Here is a 14,297-nt window from a genome sequence, read left to right as displayed (position 1 = left end):
ACAGTTAAACTTTCTATTTTGAGATAATTGTAGATTCACAGGTAGTTGCAAGAAATTGTAGGGGTCAACGGCAGGCTGCCCCCAAATGTGCCTCTTGGCATATTGGTTATTTTAAATAAAAGTCACTTAAGAGACAGCCAGTGCAAGAAGGACAATCAGAACTTCCTCCATCCTCTTGAAAGCAGTAAATAAATGTCCCATGTGAGAGGTACCCTCCTTGTACCAGGAGGTAGACAGACATCCTTATCACCAGAGGTGGGAAATTTAGAGCCAGGAAGCCTGTATAGACTACCCTTGTTACTTTTTTTTTTTTTAAAGATTTTATTTATTTATTTGAGAGAGAGAATGAGAGACAGAGAGCATGAGAGCGAGGAGGGTCAGAGGGAGAAGCAGACTCCCTGCCAAGCAGGGAGCCCGACGCGGGACTCGATCCCGGGACTCCAGGATCATGACCTGAGCCGAAGGCAGTCGCTTAACCGACTGAGCCACCCAGGCGCCCCCCTTGTTACTTTTTACTAATTTACTACCCCAGCCCAAACTAGAATTCCCTATTAATTAGAGCTCTCGAAGTTTTCTGTGAGCACGTAATAAAACGTTTTTTTTTTTTCTCCTGTTAATCTGTCTCATGTAAATTTAATTCTTAGTCCAGCTGGAAGACCTTGAGGGTAGAGAAGAACTTTTCTTTTCCTTCAAAATAATACAGAGATCCTGTGTACCCTTTACTCAGTTTCCCCAATAGGACCATCCTGCAAATGTATAGTAACATATCACAACCAGGATGGTGACATTGATGCAGGCTAATACAGAACATTTCCATCACCACGAGGGTCCTTCGTGTTGCCAGTCCATCATCTTCTGAACAGTCTTCTGCACTTCGAGAAATTCCTGCTTGTGGAGTCCTGTTTCCCAGGATGAGACGTGGTGGCGGGCACCTGGCTTTGGGGGAAGCAGTGGTAGTGGAAGCTTTTGCAAAGTTGAGCTCCTGGTGCTGAAAGGGCAACAGAGGGGTATCGCGGGTGCTTTTCCCTGGGGCTTGACGGGGCACCACAAACGCAGAGATTTTTCTCATCCAACTTGGGTATTGTTCTCAAAGCTTTAGCTTCAAATTCCATTCTCTACCTCTGCCAACAGTCCTATGAGCGAGCCCATATCCTTTTATTTACTTACTTAGTTGATTTGGGGAGAACGCATAGCCTTTGATTATACAAACAATAAACAAACAAAAACCCTCCAGCATTATTAACTACCCCACCTCTATCCTTTTCATTTACTTCTTTCTGCTTCATTGTCCAGAGTCAATTGCTTTTGCTTGGAACGATGGATTTTGACTGATCAGTTTCCTTAAGACCCAGGCTCCCTTGGACCTCAAGAAACAGAGGTGAACTTTCAAGCACTTATGTTCACAGGTGTTTTGTTACAAAAATATTCGCGGGAACCAAAAACAATGCAGATGGCCATCTGAGACTGGATAGCAGATTGTTTATATCAGCGAGTGAACCCATGGGACAGGCAGCCGAGAAGCAAGCGGAAAACGAAAGATGCTGAATTTAGAAGAATGATCTTCAGCATGAAAATCTCTCAGCACCATCCCTTCCTCTGAGGCAATAATCAAGATGTATATTGGGCTATAGCGGAAAGTTCGATTTTAAGGAGACCTCAGGGTTAAGACTTAGATCTTCTCACCCTTGACATTTCTCAGCCTCTATTTCTTCATCTATAAAATGAGGATGATAGGGGTGCCTGGGTGGCTCAGTTGGTGAAGCCGCTGACTCTTGATTTCAGCTCAAGTCATGATCTCAGGGTCCTGGGATGGAGCCCACTGGGCTCCAAGCTCAGTAGGGAGTCTGCTTGGGATTCTCTCTCTCCCTTTCCCTTTGCTCCCCCCACCCATTCTCTCTCTCAAATAAATAAATCTTTAAAAAAATAAAATAAAATGGGGACGATAATAATCTGCCTTCAGGGTTATTGCAAAGATTGAAAAAGAACACCAAGGGTCTGACAAACTTCCTAGTTCATAATAGACACTTAATAAGTGGTCATTATTATTTGGTGTTCCATTGGAAAAGAATGAGGTAACCCCAATCCCCAAGATGGATGAGGGGAGGCTGGAACAGATACAACCAGCTGCCTCCCCAATGTTCATTCTCTCCTTCTTCTCTGTTGACAGGTCCTTCTTCTGCACAGGAAGCAACAGTCTTAGCTGCAGAACTACATTTCCCAACCTCCCTTGCTGCCCAGGGCTGGTCATGTCCCACAGTGTCAGCCAATAGGACTTACATGGAAGTCTACCAGGACTGTTGTACTTTCTCCTTGGGGCTTCCTTCTGCTGTTCTGGCACAGAGATGGGAGGCTGGGGCTGTAGAGACCATCTTTTGACCAGAAGAGACCATGAGGGTGAAAGCCACATGCTAAGAGTGGCAGAATAGACTAAACCCTGAGACACTGGTGACATCACGGAGCTGCTCCACCTCAGAACCACCTATTTCAATGGCCTGGGAGAGAAATTAAAGCCTCTGTGGTGAGGCTTCTGGGGCCAAGTTTCTGTAACATGCAGCTGAATGGATTTCCTAACTGATGTGGAGACCCCCCCTACCTGGCCCACAGATCCGGGCGTGAATTAGCTTTTAGTAACAACTTTAAACCACAAGTTACAGGATGTGCTGGGGAGGAAGGGCAGCCTAGACTTATACCACTTATCACATACATAGTAAAAGTGAAAGCTATCATTTTTTTTTTAATTTAGAAAAGCTGAACGTTTTCCATAGCACCTATGTGATGGGGTGTCTCTCTCTGGTTTGAGGTCTCATTGGTCCCGGGAATGCAGTGCCGGCCACCATTTCACATTTTGTACATAGGAGGACATTTGGAGATTCGCTCCCCCTCCCCCCCCATTGGTGTCCAGGGCTTCTGGAGTGTTTGAAAGAGAGGGAGAAGTCTGATTTGGTTCAGTCCTGTCTGGTGCTTTGACGATGTTGGAGGATACAGGCTTACAGTAGAAGCCTGTCGTTGGGTCATCTTGGGGATTTTCACAGACAGTTGCTCATTTCAATCCTCACAATGGGCTTCTTACTATTTTCATTTCGCATCTGAAGGGTCTGAGGCCCAGGAAAGTTAGAGACTTCCCCGAGGTCCCCAGGAGAACTGACCCCTGCCTGGCAGAGGGTAGCAGGGGAAGCTGTCCTATCCAGTTTTCTTGCCCATGGCAGGCTGTGGGCTTCAGACTGGAATCCTGGGGGGGCTGTTCTTTCTGGGAGCAGCCATGGATCCCAGGCCCCAGTTCACGTCCTCTTGTTGGGGGGGCCACAGCTGGGAGCACAAAAGGCAGGCTGATGTGGACAAAGTCTGGTGACCTCAAGTTCTTATTCTAACCCCTCTGGGCAGCATGTGAGTGAATTGATTTTATCCAACCTCAACCTTCTCATGCGCAGGACAGGGCCACCCCCCGCCTGGGATGTTGTTTGATGATGGTGGAAAGGGTCTCTATGGCCCTAGGAAAGCGCTCAAGAAATGGTAGCCAACGGCCCCCATATATGCCGCTTTGCTCTCCAGCTACTCGCTGGCTCCTTCAGGGGCTGGACTTCACCTTTTTCCTGTCCTCATCACCAACACTGGGCCTGTGCACCCAGGATGCCTTCCACACAAGCGCATTTAATGGAGAAGCTGCAGCCAGGTGGCCCAACCTGACAGCCAGGACTTAGGAAGCGTCGCCGAGGCTGCCTGTCCCCAGCTACGTCCCCCTCCTGTTAGAAGTCCGTGTAGCAGAGTATTCAGCCAAAGGACACCTCTCCTGACCCCCTAGCAGCTCAGTGATGACAGGAGAGGTGGTGTGTTGTCTGGTTCTCCTGGGGAGTCTTAAAAGCAGGGTGGCCGACTTCTGCCCCTTCTGCCATCCTACGGCATGAAACATGCCTGGGTCATTTGTGGGGTGGGACGGACAGCATTTTGGAGCGTGAGGACAAGGATGGCAGTCTAGGGGTGATGCAGCGAGAGTGCTGGGGGCACTGAGGACAGGGAAGCCACCAGCCAACCCTGGACTGATGGCCTCTCTCCTAAAACAGACAACAGAACAACTTTGGTCGTGTTTAAGCCAGTGCTTTTGTGGATTTTCTGTCAGAGGCTACTGAAATTAATTCTAAACGTTACAGCCATTCCTGGGAAGGAAAATGTCACCCTGGCTTCACATTTGACCTTTCTATGGCACAGTCACGCTGTCCAAAATAGGGTAGAACCGTCAAGTTGAAACATGACTACGTGCAGCTGGTTATAGGCTTTGGCAGGCCCAGCGCAGGAAATATCTTCCTGGCATGATCCCCCCACTTCTTAATGTGGCCAGATAGTTGGATGTGCTTTCACCCTGCATTTTCTCCTCGCCTCCGTTCAAGCAGGGAGCAGGCTTCCCACAAGGCCAAGATCAGAGATTGAATCACGTTCAGAAGATGAAAAATGCAAAGACAGCAAGGTGAGAGGTGGGAATGCCCATGTGGGGGGGCAGGGGGGCGCAAAGGTGGAGGCTCCATGGGATGCCAGTGGGAATGGCTGGTTGGTGTGCTGGGGACCTGGGATCCAAACCCCACCGGAGATTCCCCAAGGTGGGACATACCCAGTGTTGACCGATGATGGGTCACCCCGGGGCGTTCCCCGCACTGTGGGCTGAGAACCCTTGGGCAAGGAGAGAGAAGGGATACATCCAACAGGCATCACAACTTAACATGCTCCAAACCTGCCCCTTCCACAGCCCCCACTGTTTCAGCGGCTCAGGCCAAACCTCTGAGCCTTTCTTGACCCTCTTCTTCTCTTGCACGCCACACCCAATCCATTGGCAACTCCAGAGGGTCTGCTTCCAAAATACATCCAAACTCAGGTGCTGCTCTCCACCGTGGCCCATAGCAGTGTCCTCTCTTCCCTTCCCTGCCGAAAGGCCTCCGAGCTGGCTCCGCGCTCTGCCCTTGTCCCCCAGCATCTACTCTCATGGTGGCAGCCCAGCCTGCTAAAATGTAAGTCCCATGTGCTCAAACCCTCCCGCGGGTCCCAGCTCACTCAGAGTAAAAGCCAAAGTGCTTCTGACATCCTACAAGGCCCTGCCTGACCTGATGCAGTGAGCGTCGACCTCTCCTCCCACCCCCAACTCACTGCTTTGGCCCCATGGGACTCGCGGGGTCCCTTAAGAACACCGGCAGTGGACGCATCTGAGTGCCTCTCTAACCGCTGCTTGGAAAGCTCTTCCCCAGACATTTGAGGGACTTGTCCCTGCATCTCCTTTGGGCCTTTAGGCAGATGCCTGTCCCACAGCGAGGCCTTCTTGACTATTCATACTGTTCACCTCCCCACCTGCTCCCAACCTGATCCCCCTTCCCTGACTTTCTTCTAGCTCTCACTGATATATATGTGACATGCTGTATATTCGACTTATTTTGTTCACGTCTCTCTCGCCCCGACTTAGAATGGAAGCTCCAGGGGTATCTGTGTGGCTCAGTCGGTTAAGCGGTTGACTTTGGATTTTGGCTCAGGTCATGATCTCAGGGTCCTGGGATCGAGCCCCGTGTCGGGTTCTGCCCTCAGCAGAGAGTCTGCTTCAGGATTCTCTCTCTCTCCTTCTGTCCCTCCCCCTGCTTGCTCGCTCGCTCTCTCTAAAATAAATAAGTCTTAAAAAAAAAAAAAAAAAAAAGAATGTAAGCTCCATGAGGACAAGCCCCATGAGCACAAGACTTTGGTTTCATTTACTGCTGGATTCTCAGCAGCCAGAACAGCGCCTGATTCCTAGCAGACGAGCAACAAATACGGTGCCCTGCCTTTAATTTGCTTTCCCTCTTTTCCTTGCCTCTCTCTTGCTGCCCTGGGACTACACTCACCTCCTCCACGGTGCATTTGCACATAAGCTTTACTTGGGCTCTGTTTTCTGGGGGAGCCTGGGCTACCAGCGTCCCTTGCTGTGGGCCGGAGGGCTGGTAAGAGACAGATCAGGTCCAGGCAGTGTAACTACAGAGTCTGTAGCTATTGTTATGCTGCTTACTACCGAGGGGTCTTCTGGGAGCTTCCCGCGCCAAGGCTCAAGGCGAGTTCATGGTCAGAAGGGGCACATTCCCAACAATCTCTACAGCTTGAAAGCCAACTGGCTTCACTTTGACCCTGGCCACGGTCCTCGTGGGTGGGACACTGGAAAGACGGTGCAATTTCTGACTGGCAAAGACACCGACACGCAGGGAAATAAAAGTTATCAAGGAAATGGACAGTTCGTGAAATCTATACTTAAAAATTTTCTTAAGAATACATGGGATTTTCCAAGACCATTCATCATAGCACCGAGCCTACTATTCCTTAATAGAAAACGGTCAAATAGCAAATACTCCAGTTAACTTCCTACAGGTACAAATTATGCAAACAGTCACTTATATCTTCATTTACAATAATCAATAAATAAGAGGGCACATTCATACAATCTTTTTTTTTTACAAAGATCCCTTTTTACAAAGCTACGACTATATATATATATATATATATATATACTCAATAGACAAAATAATCCTTGTTCTACAAAATAACATCTCACTTTTTTCTCCATAGTTCTCTTAGCGCTCTTCATAAAAATGTTCAGACATTGTCCCTGAAGCTTTGCCATGACGTTAAAAGAAACAGTAGTATTGAATCTGTTAAACATATTACAGACCTTGAAGCAAACTCCTGTCACCATCCTCGAGAACAGGCTCGGAGGAAACTGTTGCCAGACTTAGTCATCTGTCCAGATGACACACGACACACGGGAGGGAACAACCATGGTTCCTATTTGTCTTTGGATGCAGGCACTGTCTTATGGTGTGATTTCAAGCGCAAAAGGCAGGCCTCCTCCTCACGGCACCCTGCCCCACAGGTGCGGGCCCACTCTGGAACATTCTCCACTAATGTGCCAGCCTTCGGCTGAAGGGATCCAATGTTACAATGCAAACAGCCCGACACGAGTGGGATTTTTGCACCGGTTAATTTTGAATCCACCAGGGGAAGGGGGAAAAGATGGGAAGGGTAGGAAGGTCCTGTTTATAGTTCTTTGTTCCTACTGCTGAACTTTGGCATCTGGGACAGACTTCCCTGGCAAACTGCCTCCGACGCGGACTTAATTTAAGGAGACCATTTAGGTCTGGGAGCCCTAGGAAGCAGATCTCCTCCATTCTACTCCAACTTTCATTCCCACACCTTAACAGACTAAGCTTTGTTTTACCAAACCCTTTCTGAAGGCACCTTTATCAGATACGAAACCCAGAAGCAATGTTCTAAGCTTTGGATTTCACTTAGAAATACAGAGATGCATTTATTTTAAGCAAATAGGTCACTTACTGAGATTTTTTTAAAAATCTACCTTGTTAACCTTTGGATTTTTAAACCTAGGAAGGAATTTTTAAAAGATTTTCCAACTTCTGACCCAGAATGGTAAATGAATTATTCAAGGTGTCACAGCAGGTGAGTCAGAGTCCGGATGTAGGTTCCTGATGCTCAGGCCGGTGTTGTCCTACTTTGGAACAATGTCAACTCCCAGGTTACAGAAACGCCCAGCGTCTTCCTTTGGTTCAATCCTCGCATGACATTTAAGAATACAGGCCTTTGTGGCTGTTCTTCCTTATAGCATAGTCTTGCAGAGGATATGCTCTTATTGACTTTGGGTGGGGCTAAAGGAAGTCCGAGCCACTGCAAATGCAATAAACCAATCAAAAGATATTTCTGTTTTTGCGACAGTGTAAAAATCACAACTTTTAAACTTAAAACAAAGGAAAAATAAGTATTCCTATCTCATAGACCAACCAATTATGGCTTCATCCAAGTAATTCAAATCCTCCATCCTTATTTTAATTGTGCTCTGCCCAGGCCAATGAAGTGTTTGTGTTTTGAAGGAGAGAGCCTAATTTCCTGCTCTGAAAAAGCGTGTGTTGGAGGGCGCCTGGGTGGCTCAGTCAGTTGGGCATCTGACTCTTGGTTTCGGTTCAGGTCATGACCTCAGGATCATGAGATCAAGCCCCACATCAGGCTCCGAGCTCAGCATGGAGTTTGCTTGAGATTCTCTCTCTCCCTCTGCCTTTCCCCCGACTCGTACTTGCTCTAATAAATAAATAATCTTAAAAAAAAAAAAAAAAGCACGCGTTTGGGTTGGAGAGGTGATTAGCTCAGGCAGGATGGCTAGTTAACTGGTGGCTGAAGTTTTTGAGGTTAGACGCCGAGATTTTACTGCTGGCGGTTCTTTAGAGGCAGTCATTTTGGTTGCAAATTTGCAACCATAGGTGAAAACATGAATCTGGGTCATCTTCGGTCATTTTTATGCGAGCATAAAGAAGACATCTGAGTGGTTTTGGTATGGGGTTGGGAGTGGTGTGCAGAAATTTGGGAGGGGGGAGAAGGACATGTGGTGGGGAACTGCAACCTGACTAACCAAGTTCCCACCTTCCCAGCTCTGGGAATCTCCACCCACAGATGCCAACTTGGCCAAAGCCATCAAGAATCAGAACCTCCTTAGGGTGTAACTATCTTCTAAGCAGTGAAGTCCAGGATGAAAATCAGCATTTGAGATCAGCGTGGAGCCCAACATGGGGCCTGAACTCATGACCCTGAGATCAAGACCCGAGCTGAGACCAAGAGCTGGACACTCCGCTGCCTGAGCCCCCCAGGCGCTCCTCAACTTCCTCTTTAAAAGGTTTGGGTTAGATATGAGACAGAGCAGCTGGTGGGACGAAGGTGGGCTGGAGAGGCTTCAAGAAGCTTTGGTCAATGGAACATAAGGAAAGGAGGTGTCTGCAAAGCTCAGAGAGGAGGGGAATTCAGAGCAAGGAACTGCCGGACACTTTACAGCTTCGAGGCAAACTTGCAAGGAAGCATTATTCATTCAACGAGGATGTATGCAGGGTCTGCTCTGCGCAGAAGACACTCGGAGAGCTTAATGATCATCCAGATACCAGGTGGCAGAGCAGGGACTCAGACCTAGATCTGGCTGATTCCCAAACCTGCGCTTTCTGGAGCCCAGGACACCTCTCAGAGGAGGAGGAAAGGGAACTGTGATGTAAGGAAAATGGTTTCAGTTACGCAGACCCCTGCGGGATGAAAGCTAGACTTGGCAGGAGCGCCTGGGTGGCTCAGTCGGTTAAGCTGCTGCCTTCGGCTCAGGTCATGATCCCGGGGTCCTGGGATCGAGCCCCGCATCGGGCTCCCCGCTCAGCGGGAAGTCTGCTTCTCCCTCTCCCTCTGCCTGCCTCTCTGCCTACTTGTTCTCTCTCTCTCTGTCAAATAAATGAATAAAATCTTTAAAAAAAAAAAAAAGAAAGAAAGAAAGAAAGCTAGACTTGGCTTCTCGGTGTCAGGAATTTAAAAAGTTAGCAGTGGGATCAGCCCCCCGATGGCCGAGTAGTGTTGTATTTAAGAAGAACGTGGTCAAACAGCACAAAATACTGGTTGTCTCTTCCCCATACCCAAAGATGTTTCCTGGCTTGTTGATGCAACAGTCCTGGGCTGGTGAGAACTGCTTGCCTGATATGTTTTCATCAGGGTTCTCAGAGCAAATTATAAGTCAGTCTCCCTGGCTCTGCGGGGTCTGCTGACCGCTGGACGGGCCGGGGCGCACAGGAACTCGAATGGTCCTCTGCCGGCTCTCAGGGAAGCGGGAGCTCCGAGTCTCTAAGCCTTTGCCCAATTACTCGACCAAGCTCACCCCAAGCCCACGCAGGAGAAATGACAAGGCCTGACGGTCAGTGGGGAGCTCCGAAAAATCAGAGCAAGGCGGGCTGAGCACTCACGTTGAGTCTGCACATGACAGAAATGGAAGATCTGGGGCCCAACTCAGCCCAAGCCCGTGCTTCTCAGGCACCAGGCTCACTTCCCTGAACTGCTGTCCTTCCTCAAGGAAATGACTGACAAGGCTGACTCGAAAGATCTGTGGACTCAGCGTCCAGCAAAGAAGCTACGTCTCCTTTCTTGGCTCCCTCCCTTGGCTAACTGGGAAGGCAAACTCTGCAGCAATTTTCAGCAAATAAGCACGATATCGCCCCTCCAGCTCTCAGCCTCAGTGTCTCGCCCGGGCTCCTGGCCCTCGACATCAGAGCTGCCCCGCTCACCGGCTGCAAGGGCCGGACGAATAACCTGCTATTCCGCTGTGGGGGCTCCGCACAGCAGCTGCAGGCACAGGATCTTAAATCTTCCCCTAAAGGCGGTTTCAGCAGTGATTATGCAATGTCGGGGAAAGAGAAAGAACACAGCTGGACCTGGAGAGCTTTATGGGCTCGCTTCCTGGCAAGAGCATCGCCGAGAAGGTTCTGAGAAGCCACGCTGGCCTGAAACTCCAGTGTAACCCACTCTGGGGACTTCAGGATGTGAAGCTGAGTCCAGGTAGGGAATTCGGCACAGACCCCTGAGGAAAGTCTCTAGGCAGAAAGAGAGAGAGGCCACATCTCAAAACTCTAGCGGGCCTCCAAGATCCAAGAAAAACTGAGCGAAGTTTCCCATGAGAACCCAGCATGACCTTCATACCACGGAGGACATGCTACCATCAGGACAGCTTGGAACACTAAGAAGAAAGGGAGCTTGAATGCTTCGGGGGAGGTAGGGAGAAACCCAAGTCACATCTAGAGGCTTGGGAATCTGGGTGGTGCCAGAAGTCTCAACAACTAAGCTGGGGGGCCGTAGGAGGGAGTTACTCTCCACCAGCAATCCTATACCCAGCTACACTCGGGGACGGGCAGAATGGAGACATTTTAAGGTATGCAAAAATCTCAAGAAATTTATAAGATTTACTTCCCATGTTACTTTCATCAGGAAGTTACTAAAGAACGTGCCACACCAAAAAATAAAAATAAAAAAAAATAAAACAACCCCAAAAAACAAACACAGATTATCAAACCAAGGGGAAATTTCTGGCAAGAAAGGGTGTGTTACCATAGCACGTTACTTGGCTCAGGCAAGAACGGTCCTTCTGCACCCCTACACATGCATGAAATAATGTGATGTAAACACACCAGGGAAAAGAAGTGGAGGATGGAGAAGGGCGAGACCCCCATCTACCAGAATAGCAAGTTGCAAGTGTTTCTAATTTAAAAAAGGAAAATAAGTGTAAGCATGTTATGTTGCAATGCAAAGGTAAATAACAAGCAATAGCTAAAGGGATTGAAAGTGTTGCTTCTAGGGAAACCAGACTTAGGGCACTGCTAATTTTCATTAAAAGCCATATGGTACTTGTTTCTTCATAAACTATGAATATGTATTACTTGGATAAGAATTAAAAATCAATTCTTAAAAAAAAAAAATTCAAAGCCATTGGGTGGTCTGTCCTGTAGGCTTCTCCATCCACCTTTTATATTCAACTTCCTCTTCCATAGAAGCCTATACTCCACTGGGAATTTTTTTTGCCTTTAAAGAAGAAATCTGTTTACAGCCAACTGGAACCAAACGATTTTTAGGCATCTTGCCACTGGGTGGTTTTAAACAATATTACATGTTGTAATGGGTGAGAGAAACAGTCTGCAGAGATTTTTCTGAACAAGGTCTAGCCCCGTAAAATGAGATGATGCGTGTTTGGGTTGGCTCCTCCCTGGCTCTTCCAGCATCTAGTTTAGGCAAGGACCACGTGGTGTCCGGGGTTATAAAATATCACACATGTCATCTTTACTATCTGTACCTCTGAGCTTTCAGTGATGCCAGGGAGCTCACTAATTAGCCCATCCTCCCCGGGACGTTTGGCCTTCAAGATGGAACCGCTCCAAGCTCCCGACAGCTTTCCACTTGGAAGGCTCAGATTTGTTCTAAGAACCAAGAAGGAGAGAAGGCAGGCTATAAACCAGAGTGGGATTTTGGCTGTCATCGATTCAAATGTGCTATGTAAATTCTTTTGGCCATGCTGGAATTCTGTAAACTTGAAACCCACTGCCTGAAATAAGCACGCCTCTCGCCTTGCTCAGAGAGAGCCGTGAGTTCTGGAGCAGAAGCAATTACCAGCGGCCGAGCTGTCCCAGCGGTCAAGGGCACTCCAGAGGTCACAGGGGATGAGAGTGAAAGCGAATGCTTTACGAGCGCAAAGGTTGTAGCTGGCCCCCAAATTTTGGTTTTGTTTCAGTGAGGACATTTTAATCTAATCCTTTAACCTTTTTTTTTTTTTTCCAGGACACTCATGGGCCCATGGGCCCAACACAAGTTTCGTTAATGAGGGGACAGCTCTGGACCAGGCATCAGGCAGCGCAGGTGCCTTTGCAAGTCTGCTCCTGGTTGGCTGTGACCTTGGTCCACCCGCTCTGCCTGTCTGGGTTCGGCAGAGAAGAGACTGTCTGAGGGCCCCTCCTGACCTACGGGTTTATGGTTTTCTGAGTAGGGCTTGGAGGGGCAGGGCAATGGGAGTTAGAAGCAATACCAGGGCCCCAGGGCCTGCATCTTGGTGGGAAATGGGGGTTGGGCGGTGGCACAGGGCAGAAGGAAGATGGGAGGGTGGCTGGAGGTCTCCTCACAAACTGTCTGCTCTGGTCTACTTCTCGGGGTACCTTCCAGAAAAGTCTATTCAAGAATCCCATTATGGGGGCACCTGGGTGGCTCAGTTGGTTAAGCGGCTGCCTTCGGCTCAGGTCATGATCCTGGAGTCCCGGGATCGAGTCCCGCATTGGGCTCCCTGCTCGGCGGGGAGTCTGCTTCTGCCTCTGACCCTCCCCGCCTTGTGCTCGCTCTCATTCTCTCTCAAATAAATAAATCTTAAAAAAAAAAAAGAATCCCATTATGACCGACCACGAAGGATGCCCATGCTGACGTCCCAGCACCAGCGTGAGCCGGAACTTATTCTGAGCCCAGCCACTCCTGCACTCCTCCTCCTGGCTTTTAAGAAGCCTTGGGCAGTGCCCTCTGGAGCCCTGGAGATCAGCACAGAGGCTTTTACTATACCATCTAGATTCTCCCCTGGCTAAGACATGGGTGGAAAACATTTGAAAATCACAGCTTTAACCTCAATCCAATCAACGCAAAACTGAATTTCCATCCTCCCCTCCCTTGCTCTTCCCCCAAAACTAGGGTGACAGAAAGTGCATGGCAGCTCACTACACAGCCCCCACTTTCCTCCTCGGGTTCGCCGTTCTGGGACGTGGGCTCCTGGAGCCGGCAGCTCTGCGCCCCTCAGATATAACCAACCGCGGACCACACGACAGGTGCATGGACACCCAGCACCTTCACTCAAACCCCCCTCGGGGAGGAACATGGGGCAGCTTTCTTCCCAGTGGAGGTCCTGCGTGGGGCATCACCCCTCTTCCTCATCAGGAGGACCCTCCTCCGAGAGGCAGCTCACTCGAGTCCATCTGGACCTCAAAAGCCTGCACGGGGGACGAGCTACAAGCCAGCTTATGGCTAAATATCAGCAAGGGTGCTTCATACCTGACAAAGCAAGGCCCGCAGGAATAAACTCCACCTAACGATCCAGCCAAACACACACCTGAGTGTGGAGGACACAGCCGAAGAGAAAAGCATGCTCAGCACTTACAGGACAGAAAGGAAAGGTGAAGCGGGGAGAGGGGGCTGTTTCCCTGAGGCCCCCCACCGTCTGCAGAGATGCCCTCCTCCACACCCGAAAAAAGTGAAGTAGAAAGAGCTCCCGCCCCCTGGTCAGGGGCCTGTCGTTTTTATTATGCAGACACGCGCCTCAGAGTCTGTTGACGTCCAGCTGCGGGAACAGCAACAGGCAGTAAACCAGGAGCCAGAGGAAGAGAATAAAATACATCATATCCGGCTGCTGGACAAACTGTGTCAGAGAGTCGCTCTGGGGGCTCTGGCTCTCCAGCAACATGGCTTCGCCAGAGTTGTTGGCCTTCCTGCAGGAGGGAAGACACAGGCAAGGCAGTTAGAAGCAGGTCCCCCGGGCGGATGGCCCCCCTCCCCCGCCTCCCCAGCCTGTAACCTCACTGCCCAACTGGAGAGTTGAGGGCTTCCCAGCCGGCCGGTCAAGAGGCCCTGCAGGGCATGTGCCGATCCAAGGGGACGGCCGGGGTCCCGGGAGAGCTCTGCACTTTCATACAAGCTCAGTTCATCCGCACAACCCTAGGAGGGCAAAGCGGTCAGCCCCATTCCGCAGATGGGCGTACTGAGACTCACGGGGTGCAGTGGCTTGCTCGCTCAAGGCCACACAATGACTAACCCCGCCCCCCCATCCCCGGTCCAGGACACCTTCCTTTATGCCACAGTGTCCTTAACGCAGAGCTGGATACTGACGGCACTCTGCTATCTGTCACTAACAGAGGGGACGTCATAAGTCATCTGAAGGAACAGAGTTCCCTGATTACCGATCATTTAAAAACAGAGACAAAGGCATG

At 49.5% G+C, this 14,297-nt stretch overlaps 1 protein-coding gene across 2 annotated transcripts in view; it reads right to left on the bottom strand.

Moving 5' to 3' along the window:
• Nucleotides 1–6,225: 6,225 nt before the first annotated feature.
• Nucleotides 6,226–14,297, bottom strand: part of CLMN (calmin) — a 109,377-nt gene continuing 101,305 nt past the window's right edge. For both annotated transcript variants that reach the window (XM_081829989.1, XM_081829991.1), the window contains exon 13: nt 6,226–13,799. In XM_081829989.1, the coding sequence (XP_081686115.1) occupies nt 13,631–13,799 (169 nt within the window). In that variant the 3' untranslated portion in view covers nt 6,226–13,630. The remainder of the gene's footprint in view (nt 13,800–14,297) is intronic.

This window comes from Leptonychotes weddellii, chromosome 9 (assembly GCF_054177405.1).
Source record: "Leptonychotes weddellii isolate Sample4059 chromosome 9, ASM5417740v2, whole genome shotgun sequence".
NCBI lineage: Eukaryota > Metazoa > Chordata > Mammalia > Carnivora > Phocidae > Leptonychotes > Leptonychotes weddellii.
The sequence above is the reverse complement of the archived record's forward strand: the minus strand, read 5'-3'. Positions and strand labels throughout refer to the sequence as shown.